The sequence below is a fragment of the Priapulus caudatus genome, unplaced genomic scaffold (genome assembly GCF_000485595.1).
Source record: "Priapulus caudatus unplaced genomic scaffold, Priapulus_caudatus-5.0.1 Scaffold752, whole genome shotgun sequence".
NCBI lineage: Eukaryota > Metazoa > Priapulida > Priapulimorpha > Priapulimorphida > Priapulidae > Priapulus > Priapulus caudatus.
The window spans coordinates 66,423-86,230 of record NW_014577813.1 but is presented as its reverse complement, the minus strand read 5'-3'; the positions used below and the strand labels follow the sequence as shown (position 1 = coordinate 86,230).

At 51.1% G+C, this 19,808-nt stretch overlaps 1 protein-coding gene across 1 annotated transcript in view; it reads right to left on the bottom strand.

Moving 5' to 3' along the window:
* LOC106813289 (kelch-like protein 8) overlaps positions 1-1,403 on the bottom strand; it is a 7,819-nt gene extending 6,416 nt beyond the window's left edge. Inside the window, exon 1 of the mRNA XM_014817394.1 lies at positions 1,285-1,403. Within this exon, the coding sequence (XP_014672880.1) occupies positions 1,285-1,403 (119 nt within the window). The remainder of the gene's footprint in view (positions 1-1,284) is intronic.
* Between the last annotated feature and the right edge of the window lie 18,405 nt (positions 1,404-19,808).

Genomic DNA, 19,808 nt, shown 5'->3' with positions numbered 1-19,808 from the left:
TCTCTCTCTCTCTCTCTCTCTTCTCTTTCTCTCTACGTGTGTGTGTGTGTGTTTTGATACCCCCTTTATTGTTTATGGATGCATTCATGTATGTTTGTGGGTGCAGCTGCGCGTGCAAAGCCTCTTCATAAAGACATTTCCACCGACACAAACACGTGCACGAGAGATTGATACTGCAGAAGATTATATATTCGTAAACTCATAATAATAATAATCAACAATCCGACAGACAATCCAATAAAAGACACGGCGACGAAACATTAAATTCTTTATTAACGTAATAATAATATCACATTCTAATACAACTATTTACTAAAGTGTATCATCGCAATATAAACACATATCTACACATCGCGTTCTACCCTGAATTGGACAGCTTCTACTCAACGCCGCACGACTACGTTTATATACAAGTGGATATAAATAGCAGACGCTCTTCGATTACAGGATACGAGAAGTCCATTTTTTATAGATTGATAGCACGCAGAAGCAGACCCTAATTAAATATATCTGTGATTAAGAGACGTGATTAATTTGTCGACGCTCGTGCCCGTCTGGTTTAGTCGGCAAGGGAGGGCGAACATATTGCTGTCGGCAGGCCGAGGCTGTTTGCTACTAAGACGTGGAGACGGGGTATGGCTACGGCTAGAGCTATGGGGTTAGGGTATGGAATGGACGTATAGGGTTAAGGTTAAATTTAAGATTAGGGTTAGGATTAAGTTTAAATTTAAGATTAGGGTAAGAATTAAGTTTAAGTTTAAAGGTTAGGGTTATGTTTAAGGTTAAGTCTAAGGTGCGAGCCAAGGTTTAGTTTGGGACATAATCACATCACATTTCACATATTACATTTCTCCTAATCCTAATCGCTATCCTAATCCTAATCGCTATCCTAATCTCAACTATGACTTTAATCTCAACATACCTCCCACTGATCCCACCAGTGACAAATATACCCGCTGCTCTCGCCCCACTGCACTCGATGTTTACTGTGATCGTGATCGTGATCGCGTGATCGAGACCGCGTGGTCGTGACCGTGATCGTGACCGCTGGCTTCGTTATTGTGATCGTGACTGTGGTCGTGATCGTGAGTGTGATTGTGATCGTGACCGCGTAATCGTGATCGTGATCGCGTGATAGTGTCTGTGATCGTTAACGTGACCGTGACCGTGCCCATGACCGTGATCGTTACCGCGTGCTCACACACAGCTAACCGTGATCACTCCATGTTAATAACGTGATCGTGACCGTAATCGCTTCATCGTGATCGTGACCGTGATCGTGACCTTGATCGTGACCGTGATCGCGTGATCGTGACCGTGATCGTGACCTTGATCGTGACCGTGATCGTGACTGTGATCGTGGCCGTGAACGTGACCGTGACCGTGACCGTGATTGTGACCATGACCTTGATCGTGATCGCGTGACCGTGACCTTGATCGTGACCGTGATCGCGTGATCGTGACCGTGATTGTGACCGCGTGATCACTTTGTGTTGATCGTGATCGTGAACGTCTGCCCGCCGGCGGTGACGTTCTGTTTGGCCGTCGGCGACCCGCAACAAGTGAACAGCGCCTTGCAGCAGAGCACGGCCAGCGACGTCGACACCGACATCAGCGCCACCACGCATACGTCGTAGACGATTGCACGCACGCGCCACGTCGTCACGTGAATGATGACGAGCCAGATGAGCGTCGTCAGAACCAAGATGGCGCCGGCGAGCAGGCCGACGCAGGCCGCCAGCAGCACGGCGATGAGCCAGCGGTGCGGCCGACGCGTGCAGACGACGCCCAGCGCGCCGACGACGATCGCCGCGCCCCCTAGCGCCATGCCCTCGACGGCGAGCACGTGCACGGCGTCCTGCGTGTAGCGGACGACGTTGGCGACGAGGCAGGCGATTCCGACGACGACGTGCGCCAGCGCGAGCATCGTCGCGCGTCGCTCGAGGTGGTTGACGACGGTGGCGCCAGACAGGCATGAGGGCGCCACTGTGAAGTGACTGAGCGAGCTGAGCGACCCCTTTTTGCTCTGCGCGCGCTTCGGTAGCGCGACGGGAGACGCGCACGCCGACGACGGCACGCTGGACGACGACGTCTTCGTGAGAGTGTCAAACGACAGGCTCGGCGACGGCGGACAGCGGACGGAGGCGGAGCGCGGCAGCGGCGGCAGCGGCGGCGCCGACGGCGATGGCGACACGCTGTATACGCGCGGCGACGTCGGCGGCCGATTGATCACCAGACTGCTCTTGTGCGACATCGTTGTCGTCGCTGCTGCTGTTTCAATCAATTCGCGTCACTCCCTCTGTGCTTTGTCGTTGGTGGTGTTCCAATCAGTTCACGTCACTCCCCCTGTGCTTTGATTGTACGGCTTTTACTGTGCAATGATGAGAACTTTCACCCGTCGACGGACGTGTGTCGCAGGCGGATTTTATGGGGGGTTTATTTTTTCTCACACCGGCTACGTTCAAGGTTGTATGAACTACTAGCCTCTACGTTTACGGTGATGATATCGGGACAGTAGCTGCGTGACGACGTGCCCTTGCTTGCGTGCGTCAATACTTGCGTGAGTCTTGCGTGCGTGGGTTGTGTCGCTGGTGTCACGCCTCACCGTTCGAATTCTGCGGATGCGACTGGAACGAAAATGATGCGGCTATACGGTTGACACTTCACACGCGCGAGAGCGCAGTAGTTGATATGAATTGCTATCGTGATCGTACGCGCAGTCACGTCTTCGCGTATCCAGCTCTGTTTCTTTTTACTATATCGTAACATAATCCGACTGCATATATACATACACGTGCACGCACGCACACACGCACGCAAATACACAAATGTTCACGCGCGCGCAAAATACATACACAAACACATGCAAACAAAGAAACAATCAAACAAATAAACAAATAAACACGCGCATATATATAATAACATATGTAAAAATATACGGTTTTGATTTTTAAAACACACAGCGCATGTGAGCATCTTGTAAAGGGTGCATGATTACCGCGGCTCAGTTTCACAAATCTCTCTTATAAACGCTAAGACTGTTGCGCTTAAACAAACACTTACCGATAGTTGCTACCTCCTGCTGGCAGCTGGGTACGGGATGGCTTCACCCTTGATAGCAAACCGCAAGAACCGATAACAGGGCAGCAGTGATAGCTGCGCGGCTGTGTATAGCGTATGTCGACGGACTATCTCAGTCTGGAGACGCTAGCGGTGCTAGCGCGCAGCTTAAACACTGTTCGCATCTGAATATTCGTTTGTGTGTGTGTGTGCGTGCGTGCTGATGCAACAACGCAGAGCTTGAAGAACAAGCGGCGCTTTGGGAGATCGAGTCAAAGGGGAGCGTGAATCACACACGGCGGAACCCCACGTCGAAGTGTGTGTGAGCCAGCGAGCATTCGTATACCCGTTGGTCGCCGCGCCGTCGGTCGGTCGGCCCCTCGAGCGCGCGCGCGCGTCCAAAATTCAATACCCCTATCGGCTCCTCCCGTTGCATTTATTCTTAGCTAAACGTGCGAATTCACTGAGCGATTCATTTTAATTTGCGCGACGTGGACCGCCACCGCACCTCGATGCGTGCGTGAGTGTGCGTGTGGGCGAGTCGGGGAGGCGGCAGTCTAGGCGCGTGCCCTCCTGTCAGGTGGAGCGGCACAGGGAGGTGAAGGAGGGATCGGGTGATTCACACTCCCTCAGCCATGAGTTAGTTCCACACACGCGCAGCTGTAAGCGTGCGCGTGTGAGGGAGTGTGTTTTTTTTCGCCGTGGTTATTGCCTCCTGCACGCAGCAGCAGCAGCAGCAGCAGCATCCCCGCACGTGGCAGCACTCGCTGACACGCGCTAAAGGAATTCCTCTTGCAAAGCTCGTTCAACGACAGTGCTGCTTCTTTCGGCGGCGTACGAGCGAGCGGTATTTACACGTACACGGCACGTACACGTACACGGCAGCGCATGCATATAATATATCTACGCGTGTTTGTTATATACGTGGCATGTTTATACGCTATTTAGCAAGAAGCCGGTCGGCAGTGATAAATCGGCACCGCAGTCGGCTGTGAGGCGATGAAATGTCGGTGTGGCGAATGGTCATATAGACCCGCAATATCAACATTGATCGATTGCTATCGGTATCAGTGGTGTTATCAGTCATTATTGATTGGTTATCAGTTATTGGTTATAGATTGGTTATCAGTCATTGGTTATAGATTGGTTATCAGTCATTGGTTATAGATTGGTTATCAGTCATTATAGTGGTGTTATCAGTGGTTTTGTCAGTCATCATAGATTGCTAAAGATATCAGTATTCACGGTTTATTCAAGTGATCGGCAACTATAGATTACTAACATTCTCAGTAAAGTTAGGTCGTAGTTTAAATCGTCTTAGTTTATACCGCAGGTTAAAAAATACCTAATGTTACCTTAAAGATACCTAAAGTTATCAGTAATCATAGATTACTAAGGTTATCAGCAATCCTATATTACTAAAATTGTCAGTAATCATAGATTACTAAAGTTATCAGCAATCCTATATTATTAACTTTATCCGCAATCATAGATTACTAAAGTTATCAGCAATCATAGATTACTAAAGTTATCCGCAATCATAGATTACTAAAGTTATCAGCAATCATAGATTACTAAAGTTATCAGCAATTATAGATTACTAAAGTTATCAGCAATTATAGATTACTAAAGTTATCAGCAATCATATAACTTTATCCGCAATCATAAATTACTAAAGTTATCAGCAATCATAGATAACGAATTTTATCTGTCATTATGGATTACTAAGACAAGTCGGCAATCAACGCTTGTTATATCCTTGCCCATTAGGACCACAACTCGTATCGAATTCGCACCACTGCCAAAGGAATTCGCCATTCGCCATCTGCCGTCAGAATGTTTTTCCTGCTTATTCTCGAGTCAAATAAAGACCTTGAGATGCAGCGTGCGGTTTGCCGCTTCATTTTCCCCTCATTTTTATTACACTTTTAATGAACGATATCGAAGAAGCTACGTGGAACACACATACATGTACTTGTAACCCTCATGCCTTGTAAGTGGTTAGTGCGCGGGCGGCCGGCTGGTTAGCCCCCGTGGGTGTATTATCGCCACGACGTGTTTGGTTTACGGGGAAGCGAAGGTTGGTTTTTCTTGGCAGGTCCTTGAGAGCGGCAGCGTCTGAGAGAGCGGAGTGAATGCCGCGCAGTGTGTTTACACAAAGCCGATTTCATACGAATTCCTCGCCTACCGGAGCGTGCGCACGCTCTCCCACACCGATTTCTACGCGCACACGTAAATACATTCAGCGCTGCGACGCACGCACACACGCGCACGCACGCACACACGCACCCACGAGTAACTTCATCCCATCACGAGACAGCCGCACCACGCTGTACTTAACGATGATATTATTTTTTACCGCGTTGTATTTAATATCATCTTTAATCACACTTGTTTTTTCGTCGCGCGATTCCCCCCCCACGTCCGTCAACACTCCCGCGACGATGGCTGCGGCTGCGGCTGCTGCTGCTGCTGCTGCTGCCGAGAACGTACATACGTCTGCGCAACAGCAGCCGCAGCGCGACAACTGACTGCAGCAATCACTACGAGCTCACGTGTGGTGCTGGAGGGAGAAAAAATATACATACACGCGTGGTTAACCGACGACCAGACGAAGATCGTTTCGTGCGCTATTGAATGAACGCGTGTGAGGCAATATATACGGGCGCTAGCGTCAACACGGGTGCGTGCCTAACCGTATACGTGTGCGCTCGCATCGCGTCTGCGTGTCTTCGTGCGTGTCTTCACTGCCGAGCCTGCCTGCTCATTATACGGTGAATCAACGGCGATCTAGCATGCATTGTCCGTCGGTTCGTGTATCACGTGTCGCTCTGTACTCTGTAGCATCGATGTGTGATGGTTGCAAGAGAGAAAGACAGCTATTTCACGTACGACAGAAAGACGAAGAAATATCACGTTCGCTGTACTATCGATGTAGGAGGAGGGGATTGTTAGACAACACAAGCGCGGGAGAGATACCACTATTCTATCCGCTCCTGTTTTTATATCCCTATATCGCCTCCCTTCCACCATCCATACTCCCTTGTATCGCCCCACTTACCGCCTTTACACCTCCGTATCACCTAGCTGCCCATCACCGCCATTTCAACTCCATATCTCCTGTCCATCATTGCCCTTGTACCCTCATCACCGGCCTTACATTTCTACATCGTGCCACGCCCGCACCCCAGACACACATCGTCCCACGCTCACCTCCAATAAACCAAACATCCTGCCATGCTCACGACCGATAAACCCCCCCCCCCACATCTTCCCACGCCCCCACACACATGGTCCCACGCCCACCACCACCGCACATCCTGCCACGCCCACTATCAGTAAAACCGCACATCACGCACGCCCCCACCCCCGACACATGCATCGAACCACGCCCACTACCAATAATATAACCGCATAACATACCACGCCCTCACGCCACACGCACACACATCATGCCACGCCCACCACCCTAACCCACTCTCCAACAACAACACACGCGCGCGCACAGTCCCATGCCCACCACTCTTACAACTTCGTGCCACATTCACCACCCTTGCCCCCCCCCGCACACACATATCCCTATACTCACCCCCTTCACACCCGATCGCATCATTCCATCACCCCTCCCCCTCCTGTATCTACATAGTTTCAGGAGCGTATAATGACAAATGACAATAATGACAAATAATGTCATTATACGCTCCTGATAATTTATATATATGTGGATATGGTGTATCCACACTACCCCCCTTATACCCCTACATCGTACGCTCACATCGCTTGTGAGGGATTCTCGTTACGGTGTTAGTTGTTTCGAGCGCGCTCTGTTTCTCCGCTGTTGTTTTTGCATTGTATATAAACACACGCGCCGGTAAGACGAGGCGTTTTTTTTATTTCGCTTGTTTTATGTTCGCGGGAGCGAGTGCGCTGATGACTATAACTCTATACTCCACGGCGGCGTGGAACAGGCACGCGTACGCACGCAACGACGCACGCACGCACGCCCACACGCACACTCATGCGCACGCACAAACGTACGTACGCACGCACAGACAGACACGCGCGCACGCACACACGTGTACGCAGTCACAGACAGACAGACATACGCGCGCGCACGTGTACGAACGCACGCACGCGTACACTCGTGCGCATACACAAACGTACGCACGGAAAGACAGACAGACAGACACACGCATGAACACACTTGTACGCACGCACAGACAGACACGCGCGCGCACTCACTCTCACGCGCACGCACGCACGCACGCACACATCGTCGCAGCTCGCTCCCCGAGACTTGAGTACAGCGATGTGCGCGCACCCCGTCCTATAAATACCATCCCCCCGCCACCGACGACCCGCCATCCCCTGAGCCGCCGACGTCGCACGCCACGCGCGCGGAGCTTCTCCCAGGCGCTCTGCCGCCCAGGGGATGCGCAGCCGGCGAGATGTAACGGGTGACGGAGGCTGGCTGGCGGGAGTAGGCAGGCTTCTTCCTCAGCCTCCCGGTGGCTGACAGCCGAACGCAGAGAGTCTCGTGTTAGGATGCTACCGCCGCCGCCTGCAGAGTATACACCCACACGCCCACGCGCACGCACACGCGCACAGCGCCGACTACTGAATGGACTCCGTGCTCCGACGATCCTGAGTGCTGTGGCTACACCGGAAGTCGGCGCGGAAACGGAAGCGGGAACGTGAGCGGAAGTCATCGCCTCCTAATGGACGGGTGAGACTTCGTGGGCGAATGTAAAACGGAATCATGGACTGGCACTATGGCATCATATTCGGTGCCGCCACCATTATTATCATCTACAATGTTTTTCGTTTTCTAAATATTTGCGTGCGGAAGGTAAGTCGAGGCAGTAGTATTGCGCATGCGCGTCGTGAACGGGTTCTTAATTGTCGTCTTCTACCTTTTGTTGCCGACTGGGCGTGATCACCATCGCGCGAATCCCAGCTACGTGAATGCGGTTGTTAAAATTGTTGTGACCTTGACACGTCCTTCACACGATGAGAGAGAGAGAGGTCGCGGATTTTCGATCGAGGACAACACACGTCGTCGTTTCTCCGTTTTAAACTTTACGTCGGAATTGCGATAGCTAATAAATAGATGGTGGGTTGGTCAGCGAATTGCATATGAGTGACCGCTTGCTCATTGTCTGGTGTCAGCGCCTTGGACGATGTTCGGTTTATAGTAATTAACCCACTAGGCTTGTCTATATACGTTAACTCTTAGAGTTAACTTATAGTTACGTTAACTCTACCAGCCCTCGACTCACATGTGCTTTGCAAGTAAATTTCATGACCATTTGCACCATTCCAAGACCATTTGCATTTAAATTCCATGAATTAAATCACGCTCCAGCTAATTCTACCCCCCAGCCACATATATGTAGCAGCCTCCGCTAATGCTATGACACTTACATATACACCACCCCTTCCTATTAATGCTACCCACGCCCACATATGTCTACCCCAGTTCATGCTACTGTCATGCACACGTTTAGCTTCCGCTCACGCTACATACTCCCAGATATCCCTGCCCTCGTTCCTGCTACTCTTACTCACATATACCCGCCCGCACACATGCTACCCACATCCACATATACCAGCTCTTGCGCATCTACCCACTACCCACTCCGGTCACCACTACGCCCCATGCCGACATCTATTATACCCGCCAAATATACCCGACAAGATAGTATCCGCCCACGTTCTCTTGCTAGCGTCTACTGCCGGCGTCTGGTATTTACGATGCAGCCCTATTAAACGTCATTCCGCGTTCATATAGTTTTACTATAAGATAAAAATCAGCACGTATTATACACCCGCGCAAGCACGACGATTTATGAGCCTGTACAGTTTTCTTCCGCCTGTGCCTAGTGTCATAGACACGCGCAGTAAGTAGCTCTATATATTCATCCTCCTATTCATCCATCCATCCATCTATCCATCCATCCATCCATTCATCTATCCATCCATCCATTCATCCACCCATCCATCCATCTATCCATCCATCCATCTATCTATCTATCTATCTATCCATCTATCAATCCAATTATTCATCCATCCATCCATCGATCCATCCATCCATCTATCCATCCTCCGTTAACGCCGCACGCGCGAAACTCAGACTGACACCAGCTGGCTTTCGCGACGACTATTTCCTGTCGGTTGCGCGGACTCGGCGACAGTCTCCGCGAGTGATTCCCCCACGAGCCTGAGAACGGTTTCAGCGGCGTCGGCTATAATGTGTCACGTGGTCAACGTCGGCTCTAATGGGTCACGTGATCAATGTCGACTCTAATGGGTCACGTGGGTGAGCGATGACTATAACGAGTCACGTGATAAACGTCGGCTCTAATTGGTCCCGTGATCAACATCGGCTCTAATAGGCCACGTGGTTGAACGTTGATTCTCGTGCCAGACGGATATGCCGAGCGCGTCGGCTTCCGCGTGACTTGCATGTGCGGGCGGGCGTGACGTCGGCCGCGAGACCCCGCTACCCACGCGCCGACGATCAGGCCGACGACACACAGACGCACTCGACAGCCGGTCGTCTTCGTGCGATGACGTCATCCGGTCCGCATGAGTCACGACTTCGCGGAATCTAACAATACAGAGGATGTGAGATTTATCACATTGCTCTATCTCGGGCGTTTTAGCCGTATATCTCGATGTACGCTACGATAATGTGTGTGGGGGCGCGCGCGCGTGTGTGTGTGTGCGTGCGTGCGTGCGTGCGTGCGTGCCGCTCGCGTCCGCGCTCGGTGTGTGTGTGTGTGTGTGTGTGTGTGTGTGTGTGTGTGCGTGTGCGTGCGTGCGTGTGCGTGTGTAACAACTACATGTGAATTGTATTAACACTGAGACATCAAAATGTCATTTACTATGACTGCTCTCGCTGACCGATGCTTGACCTATAGGCAATTTCGTTGTCTGTGATGAAATGGAAAGATATATTTATTTTACACCAAGTATGGTGATGACTGCGCTATCCCTCGCAGCTTTCGTCTGGTGAGCTATTCCTAACCCCAACAACAACCTCCTTCTTGAAATCGTCATGTTACCACTACCACTACCCCTACCGCTACCACTTATCCCAGCAAACCCTGTATTACCACTACCTCATCCTCCTCTTTGTAAACTCTGTGTTACTACCACCGTAACCTCCTCCTTGAAAACTTTGTATTACTAGTACCGCCTCCTCCTCCCAACAAACTTTGTATTATTACTACTGCAACCTAGCTCCTCCCTCTAAACTCTGTGTTACCACCATCGCAACCTTCTCCCAGCAAACTCTGTGTTACCACTATTACAGCCTCCTCCCCGCAAACCTTGTGTTACCACGATCGCAACCTTCTTCCTGTAAGCTCTGTTACCACGATCGCAACCTTCTTCCTGTAAACTCTGTTTTATTTACTTACACAGCCTTCTCCCAACAAACTTTGTCTTACTACTACCGTAACCTTCTCCCAGCAAACTCTGTGTTAACACCATCGCAACCTTCTTCCTGTAAACTCTGTTTTATTTACTTACACAAGCTCCTCTCAACAAACCCTGTGTTACCACTATTACAACCTTCTTCCTGTGAATCCTGTTTTAACTAGAAACGAGCAGTTGTCGCCAACTACATGTATCCCCCGTGATCTAGTATGAATGGAATATCTCCGTAAGGACGTAGAAGGCAGGTAAAGTTAAATAAGTCACAAAGACAAAGGTTTGTTAGACAACTGGTTTGCCTCAGATGTGCAAGTATATGGAATCTGGTTACCCTAGGCGGCCGAAGAGGAAATGTAAGTCGACGGTGAAGGTCAAACTAAGGTCAAGGGCAGTGGTGGTTTTGGTATGCGACAGACTTTCTCCCCAAGATATGTAAGCATACCAAGTTTGGTCGCGCTAGGTCAATTAGGGGCTGAGTTAGAGAGCGGAAGAGAAATATATGCAAGTCCAAGGGGTAAAAAAAGGGTTGAATAAAGGTCGCAGGTGAGCCTGTTGGGCAGTTTTACCCGATCTCAGATCAGTCTGTCAAATTTGCATAAGGGCTGGCGTTATGGTAAAGGCGAAGAGTGCCAATCGTTTTGTGTGTGGCCGGTAGTCATCGTTGGCCCATGTAACAAACATTTTTGTGAAATACTCTTGTACAAGCTGCTAACTTGTGCTGTTTGTACTCCGGATTGCATGGAATGTTTGGCACCGCATGGCCGATATAATACATTTCTATATATATATATTTGATTTTTTATATATATTTTTTTAAATTTAAATTTTAATATAAATTTCATATATAAATTTTAATACAAATATAAGATTTCAGGACAAATCGGTAAAAAGTGCAGAAGTTAGCAGGTTCTAGAAGTATTTCGACAACAAAGTGTTGTTTACCAATTGCAACGATGACATCCGCCCAGCACCAAAAAACAATACGGCGTCTTCGCTTTACGATAACGCACCTTCACATCGCCGAAATTTGAAGATGATCGAGAAGAACTGTCAGCCCGTAGAAGCGTTCACAAGAAAATCTTTGCGGCGGCGGCGGCGGCGGCGCGCACGATGCGCAAACGCCGAATAGTATTCCACCATCGAACTTCGTTCGGGATACAATGTAACTTATCACAGCCTTCTCCTAGCAAAACTCTGTGTTACCACTATCACAACCTGCTCCCTGCAAGCCATGTGTTACCACGATCCGCAGACCTTGCTTCCTGTGAATCTGTTTTAATTACTTACACACCATCCTCCTCAACAAACCCTGTTTACGCAAAACTTACAGCAGCTCCTCCCGCAAATGCCCTGGACGCAATATACGCCTCCTCCCTCTAAACCCTGTGTTACGCACGACCGCAATCCTCTCCTGTAAACTCTGCTTATTCTACTTACGCAACCCTCCTGCCCAAGCAAATTTATTACTACTGACCGTGTTAAGCCTTTCCTCAGCAAACTCTTGTGTTGCCACTATACCAGCCTGCTCCATCCAGCAAACTCTCGTGTTACGCCAATACACAACTCCTGCCGAGCAAACTCTGTACCTGATCGCGGAGGCCCTTGTGACTGCTGCTGTTGCAGAGAGAGAGAGAGAGAGAGAGAGAGAGACAGACCTCTGACATCCTTTCTGTCTAATGTGAGCTGGCGTGTACGCTTCGATTTGTAGGCGCGCTGAAAAAAAGAGGGAGGAAGTCGAGTTTTTGTTCCGGCTGCCGCCGCAGTCGCACGGGCCGTGCGCGCGTGGAATGCTCCCGCGATAAGAATGCGTGCCAGCATGGCTTCAGCAGCAACGGCAGCAGCAGCAGCAGCAGCAGCAGTGGCGACAGTGGCGGCAACTGCAGCGGCAGCAGCAGCGGCGGCAGTGGTAGTGGCGGCAGCGACAGCAGTAGCAGCAGCAGTGGCAGCGGCGGCGGCGGCGACAGCAGTAGTGGTGGCGGCAGTAACAGCAGCAGCAGCAGTGGCGGCAGCGACAGCAGTAGCAGCAGCGGCGGCAGTGGTGGTGGTGGCAGCGACAGCAGTAGCAGCAGTAGTGTCGGCGGCGCCGGCGGCGACAGCAGCAGAGGTGGCGGCAGTGACAGCAGCAGCAGTAGCAGCAGTAGTGTCGGCGGCGGCGGCAGCGACGGCGGCAGCGGCAGCAGCAGCAGCACCAGCAGTGGCCACAGCTGCAACGGCAGCAGCAGCAGCAGTGATGGTGGCGGCAGCGACGACAGCAGTAGCAACAGCAGCAGCAGGAGGAGAAACAGCCGCAATCGCAGTAGCAGCAGCAGTGGCGGCAGCAGCACCAACAGCAGCATCAGCACAACGACCACCACTAGCAGCAGCAGTAGCAGCAGCAGAGTAGTAGTAGTAGCAGCAGCAGCAGCAGCAGCACCACGACCACCACTAACAGCAGCAGCAGCAGCAGCAGCAGCACCACGACCACCACTAGCAGCAGCAGCAGCAGCATCAATAGCAGCAGCAGTAGCAGCAGCAGCAGCAGCGCGTGCTGTCTGCATCGCTCTCCTTAAATACGTAACCCCCCGAGAGGTCCGTTTTTACTCGCCTACACGGCAACAGTGTCAGCGCGTAAATGGCACGGCGCGGCGACGCCCTCTCCGTCGGCTGGCTTCGCAGGCCCCGAAGCTCCGACGCTCAGGGTACGCCGCTCCTGCAGGAAGAGCGCGTCGCAGAGCCGATCCCGAAATCTCAAAAACTAGATTTTAGAAAAATAGGAGAGCTAGAGCAGTCCGGGATGCGCACCCGACGGGATACGCACGCACGTGTCCCGCCGCGTATATAACCGCTGTGAGCGGGTGGTGTCGCCAACTGGCAGGTTCCGTCAGGTGTCGGAAGCAGAGCTGTCAGCATGCATTAGCGGGCCCGTGCAGCGGTGGGAGCACGCAGCAGCAGCAGCAGCCGCAGCAGCAGCAGCAGCAGCAGCAGCCGCAGCACAGTGAGAGTGCAGGAAGTGTTGACGACTACTCCCGCGACATCCGGAACTGCTGCTGATACCACTGCTGCTGGTACTGCTGTTGATGATACTGGTACTGCTGTTGCTACTGCTGGTACTGCTGTTGTTACTGTTGCTGCTGCTGCTACTAGTACTACTGCTACTGTTACTGTTACTGCTGCTACTGCTACTGGGACTACTAGTACTACTACTATTACTACTACTACTACTATTACTACTACTACTACTACTACTACTACTACTACTACTACTACTACTACTACTACTACTACTACTGCTACTGCTGCTATTACTGCTATACGGAGAGACGATTCCACTAGCGGCTGTCTGACAACCAGCAGACCCCCCCCCCCTGGCGAGGACCCCACGAAGCTGCCAGACCGATCGCTCTCATCCGGTGACTGCGCAGCAGTAGGAGCGCGCGACGACAGCGATAGGTCGCCCGCGCCGTCTGCGTGCTGCTGCGTGTCTGCGGGGGTCGACACCAGTGTAAGTTATACCGCAGCACAGCCTCCGTCGGCAGTTGGCTTCGTGTGCGGGGTGTGTGATTAAACCTGTGTGTGTGTGTGTGCCGGCATCGTCTTCGTCCGCCTGTGGCTCGTCGTGTGTGGTCGCCTAGGTGAGAGGTCGGACTCCGGCCCGCGCGACGTCGGGGAGGTCAGCCGTGCGACGTCAGAGAGATCAGTCGTGTGACGTCAGAGAGGTCAGCCGTGTGAGATCAGAGGTCAAACGTGTGAGATCAGAGGTCAGCCGTGTGAGATCAGAGGTCAACGTGTGAGATCAGAGGTCAAACGTGTGAGATCAGAGGACAAACGTGTGAGATCAGAGGTCAACGTGTGAGATCAGAGGTCAAACGTGTGAGATCAGAGGTCAGCCGTGTGAGATCAGAGGTCAACGTGTGAGATCAGAGGTCAAACGTGTGAGATCAGAGGTCAAACGTGACGCTGTCTCAAGGTCGGCGTACGATATCTGTCTCGACTGTCGTCGTTCTTCGGAGGAAGTAAAGGATAGCTTCGTCGCCACCAGTTTCCGTTATACTGTCATGTTATTAACGTGTGCTGCGTGTGTAGCATCGCCCGATCGTCTGCTAGTATGTCTATAGAGATATGCATTTATTATTTCTAACGCGTCTGCGATTCGCTATTTCGATTCGCGCGCAGTCGGGAATTTAACGCGCCGACGGTGACGTCATATCATCGTTAAACTGCAACACGAACCGATCTGTGTTTACTTGTTATCGGCAGTCTTACAGGCTGTGGGAGGCTACAGTATCAAAGCTAGAATGCGGGGGAGGGGAGCAGTATCACAGCTAGAATGCGGAGGGAGGAGAGCTGTATCACCGCTAGACTGCTGGGGGAGGGGAGCGGTATCACAGCTAGACTGCGGGGGGAGGGGAGCGGTATCACAGCTAGACTGCGGGGGGAGGGGAGCAGTATCACAGCTAGACTGCGGGGGGAGGGGAGCGGTATCACAGTTAGACTGCGGGGGAGGGGAGCGGTATCACAGCTAGACGCATGCAGAAAGGGGGGAAGGGGAGTCGGTATCACAGACTAGACTGGCGGTGAGGGAAGGGGAGGCAGTATCAACAGCTAGACTGCTGGGGGAGGGGAAGCGAGTATCACAGCTAGACTGCGGGGGGAGTGGGAGCGGAGTTCAAGACGAGGCTAGACCTGCGGGAGGGGAGCAGTATCACAAGCTAGACTGCGGGGGGAGAGGCGGCGGTATCACAGCTAGACTGCGGTGGAGGGAAGCGGTATCATACAAGCTAAGACGCGGGGAGGGGAGCACGTATAACAGCTAGACTGCGGAGGGAGGGGAGCACAGTATGCACAGGAACTAGAACTGCAGAGGGAGGGAGCGAGTATCACAGCATAGACTAAGCGGGGGGGAGGGGAGGGGCAGTATCACAGGCTAGACTAGCGGACGGGAGCGGTATCACAAAGCTTAGACATAGCGGGGGGAGGGGAGCGGTATCAGCCAGCTAGAACTGCGGGGGAGGAGAGGCAAGTTATGCACAGTTAGAGTGTGAGGGCGGAGGGGGAGTGTATCAGAGAATTAGAGTGTAGAGGGGAGGGGAGCAGTATCACAGCTAGACATGGGCGAAAGGGGGGAGGGGAGCAGTAATCAGAGCAGTTAGACTGCGCGGGGGGACAGGGGAGGCAGTATCAGCAGCTAGACTGCGGGGGGAGGGAGAGAGCGGTATCACAGCTAGACTGGCGGGGGAGGAGAAGGGCAAGTATCACAGTTAGAGTGTGAGAGGAGAGGGGAGCGTAATCACAAGTCTAGACTGCAGTAGAGGGAGGCAGTATCACAGATTATATTTCCAGCAGCGTCCCAATTAGTCACTAGCTACGGGGATGTTGTACGCCAAGATGGTGTGTAGAACGCGTCCGCATTGTCACGTGCCCATTGAAGCAGCATTGCCAAAATCTGTGGCTGTTATCATCATCCGAGTGATGCGTATTGTATGCGAATAAGCTGGAGCGTGCTATCGCGGATAATAGGTTGAGCGGCACTGATCAGTTAATAGTGAGTTAATGGTCAGCTAATGGTAACTCGATCAGTGTGCTGCGAAGTAGAAGTTTCTATAACACAGCACGACGCAGTATAAGTGTGGTAGTAGAGGGTAGTGGTAGTGGTACGGGTAGTGCTGGTAGTATAGTAGGGATACAGTGTGACGAAAAGAAGCAAGGCAGTGGCTGAGGCACAAAGGCAGTGCTCTGATATTTTCTTGCCACTGCGCTGGTGGCGACGGCTTTTATGTTCGATTAGACCGTGCTGCATAGCGAATAGTAAACAGAGCGCATGAACTGACGCTCGAGTATTTCTTATATATATACCGCGCGAGAAGCCTTCTCTCCAACCGAAAAATTCATAGGCATCGTTACTGTTTGAGATACTTCTACGTGCGGACTGTTCTTATGCGTGCGATCATATTTAAGGCTGTAGGCTGACCGAGAGCGTGCACGCTTGCTATACGCGGTATTACGGAGAAAACGCGAAAACATTCGAGACGACGAAACGAAAAAAGTAAATTGCGGCGTAAAAGTACAGGCCAGAAGAAGAAAGTAGCAGGTTTTGTCGTAATTTCGACGCCCTCCTGTAATGGTATGCAATGCGCCTGTGTGGGCATGGACGTAGTCAGTCATGGCGGCAGATGGGGTCGTTGTCGTATCAGGCTACTAAACAGATATGTACCAGTAAGTTTAGAAAGTTGTTAGATATTATGTTTATATTTTTATATGAGGTATGTTTAGGGTTAGGGGTTAGGGTTAAAGTAAGGCTTAGGGTTAGGCGTTATGAGGTTTAGTGTAAGGCCTGTTCGGGTTACGCGTACACTTCTGTAATACAAGTGCTGGTACACGCTTGTGTATCAATATATGTACCGTGGTACATATCTGTATAACAGCTGATACCGACAACGAGACGCCCTTTGAAGCGAGCAGCACTAATGCCGCTGTAAGAGACGTGGCTCATTACCTGTCGGGGGCGTGCTTACAACCCGTTAGCGCTCTAATAGAGTACCCGAAGTGATGACGTCACGGATGGCAATGAGCAACGAGTCTGCTGGTTCTACCAATCATATGCTCTGATAAACCATAAGACTACGTGTCCGTGTTTTTTTAACCACGATTAGTAACCAAATCATTCTGGAGAAGTGGCATTATTGCATTTTTATATGATTTTCCAAAGAAGTATGAGCAGATGAAAAGCGATAAAAAAAAAATAAAAAATAATTAACAAAAAAAAATATAAAAAATTAAAAAATTAAATTTTTTTAAATTCATTAAATATGTAAGAACGACTGCTACGCCCGGATGCTATTAAGCCGCCTGTTCTGCAGCGCACATCACGTCCGTGTTTTATCGTAACGCACAACATTTCACGCAGTAAACACTTATGAAGCCAAAGTGCCTTGTGTAGAACAGCTCGTGCGTTGGTCTTGCCACGGACGTCACACTTCGGTACTACTATAACGCCTTGTCGGGTCACCGCGATGCTTGCACGGTATTGTAGCGCAAAGAACGGAGAATTCGTATATTATAGAAGCAGGTTACAATATCGCTACACGAATACAATGACGAATATTTCCCATAAGGCGACGATAATGTTATAAGGATACTATAATAATAATTAATATATAGTATTTATTTATATAATTATATTATATATAATATATTTATATTTATATATAAATAATATTATAATATTATAATATTAAATATAACACGCAGCGGCGCAGGTTGTTAGCACTAGCGGCAAACCGAAAACCTTCTTTGCCTATATGTTAAGCATTGCTTAATCACTGGCAGTAAAATAATAAACATTTATATATATACATCAATCAAAGTCTATCATAGATTGAACTCGCTGTGATTACTATTGATAAGAACTCCTCGTACATATATAATATTTATTTATTTATTAGTATTATTTATTTTATATGGGGTGGCTTCATGTTGTTAAGCAGCGTTTCGGCCCGCGCGAGCTGATTTGCTCAGTACGATTAGCAAACAAACCGCAAACATCTTATATTTTTTTTTTTTTTTTTTTTTGTTTATTTTTTTTATAGCGACATGCAAAAGTGTTGCTTTAAATCGTGAACCAAGTTAATAACAATTTATATAACAACGGCAGGACATATATATATATATATATATATATATATATATATGTGTGTGTGTGTGTGTGTGTGTGTGGGGGGAGGGTGCGTTTTGCGTGCGTGCGTGCGTGCGTGGCGTGCGTGTGTGTGTATGCGCGCGAGCAGGGCGTGTGTGTGCGTGCGTGTGGTGGGCGTGTGTGTGTGCGTGCGTGGTCGTGGTGCTGCGTGCGTGCCTTGTGTGTGGTGTGGGTGTGTGTGTGTGCGTGCGTGCTTGGTGTTTGTGTGTGTGTGCGTGCGTATGTATATCATATATATGTATAATATATTTATTTACTTATATTATTTAATATATCATACTATAATAAGGAGAGCGGCGGTCTAGACGACCTGGGCGGCAGCGATGCATGGAAGAGGCGCCCTGCTGAATCCGCTGTATCGTTTGACAAGCGTAAAATCTGCACATGGCTTCGTCTCATCTCTAGTGCGTCGATTGCTGAACCCCGCGTATACCACGGCGCAGGGCAGTGGCACTATATACTACGTTATACCCCCATGCCACGCGTGGCGGTAGAACGGGCTACTGCTGTACGAATTTATTGCGCCGACATCGTCTCCGTGCTTTTACAGGTCTTGATAATACGAGCGCCGAGAGCCGACGTCAGCGGACTAGACGGCTCATGATTCCAATAAGCGCCGCCAGACGGCAGCAGCCGCGCTTGCCGACGCCAGCGGCCGCCACCGCTGACGTCGTACGGCACGCGCCGACGGATTCCTGAACGCGCCGCGACGGAAGTCGAGGCGGCGCGCGCACGACGCGGCCCGTCGTCGACGTCAACGTACTGCGACTACAACCAGCGTACCGTAGACAGCATCGCGCTCTGTACGCTGCTACGTGCTAGGCCGGCGTTCTCTGGCTGCAATTCCGGACGAAGCAATACGGACTGTCGTCGAATTCGCCCGACGTGCCTTCAACGCTGCGGCATCATCGTCGGTGCTGCTGGCGCTGCGTCGCCGGGGTGCTGGGCGCCGAGGCCCTCCAGCGACCGCAGACGACGTAGCGCTGCCGAGCCCTCGGCGGCGCTGTGGCGCGCTCATCAGTGCTCCGCGTCGGCGCTTGCTGCTTGCTCGCCAGTCTGCGCGACGAATGCGCGTCGTCCAGGCTGCTGCTGCCGTGCGGCGAGCGACGGCGGCGGCGACGCGAAAGCTGAAGTTCTACGAGGTCGGACTCAGCGCAGTCCGTCTCTTGCGTCACGTACGCGTCATGCTCATGTGCAGTTCCATCCTTGGAGAATCTGCGTCCGGCCGCGCTGTTGGTTCCATGTGCATTCGGTCGCTGCGTTCGCGGGGGCCGTGGCCGCGGCCGACAATGGCTTTGTATAAGGAGGCGGAACTAGCGGGGAGCGGAAGTTGTACACACGCGCGCCATGAGTTGTTTATAATAGGAAGCAAAGGTTGCGCATGGTGTTCGTAATAGGAGCGGTTGCCATGGTAACGTGTTTTTTCGTATAGTACCAGAACTAGGCGGGCCGGAAGTGTTTCCGCAGCCGGACAATGTTGCTGTGGGACACAAGAAGCTAGAGCGGGCCGAAATGTAACCGCCGCATGGTGTCCGTATAGCACCGGAAGCTAGGCGGGCCGCGAAGCGTACCCACCGCCATGTTGATGTTAATGGGACCAAGGAACTAGAGCGGGGCCGAAGTCACCAGCCGGAGG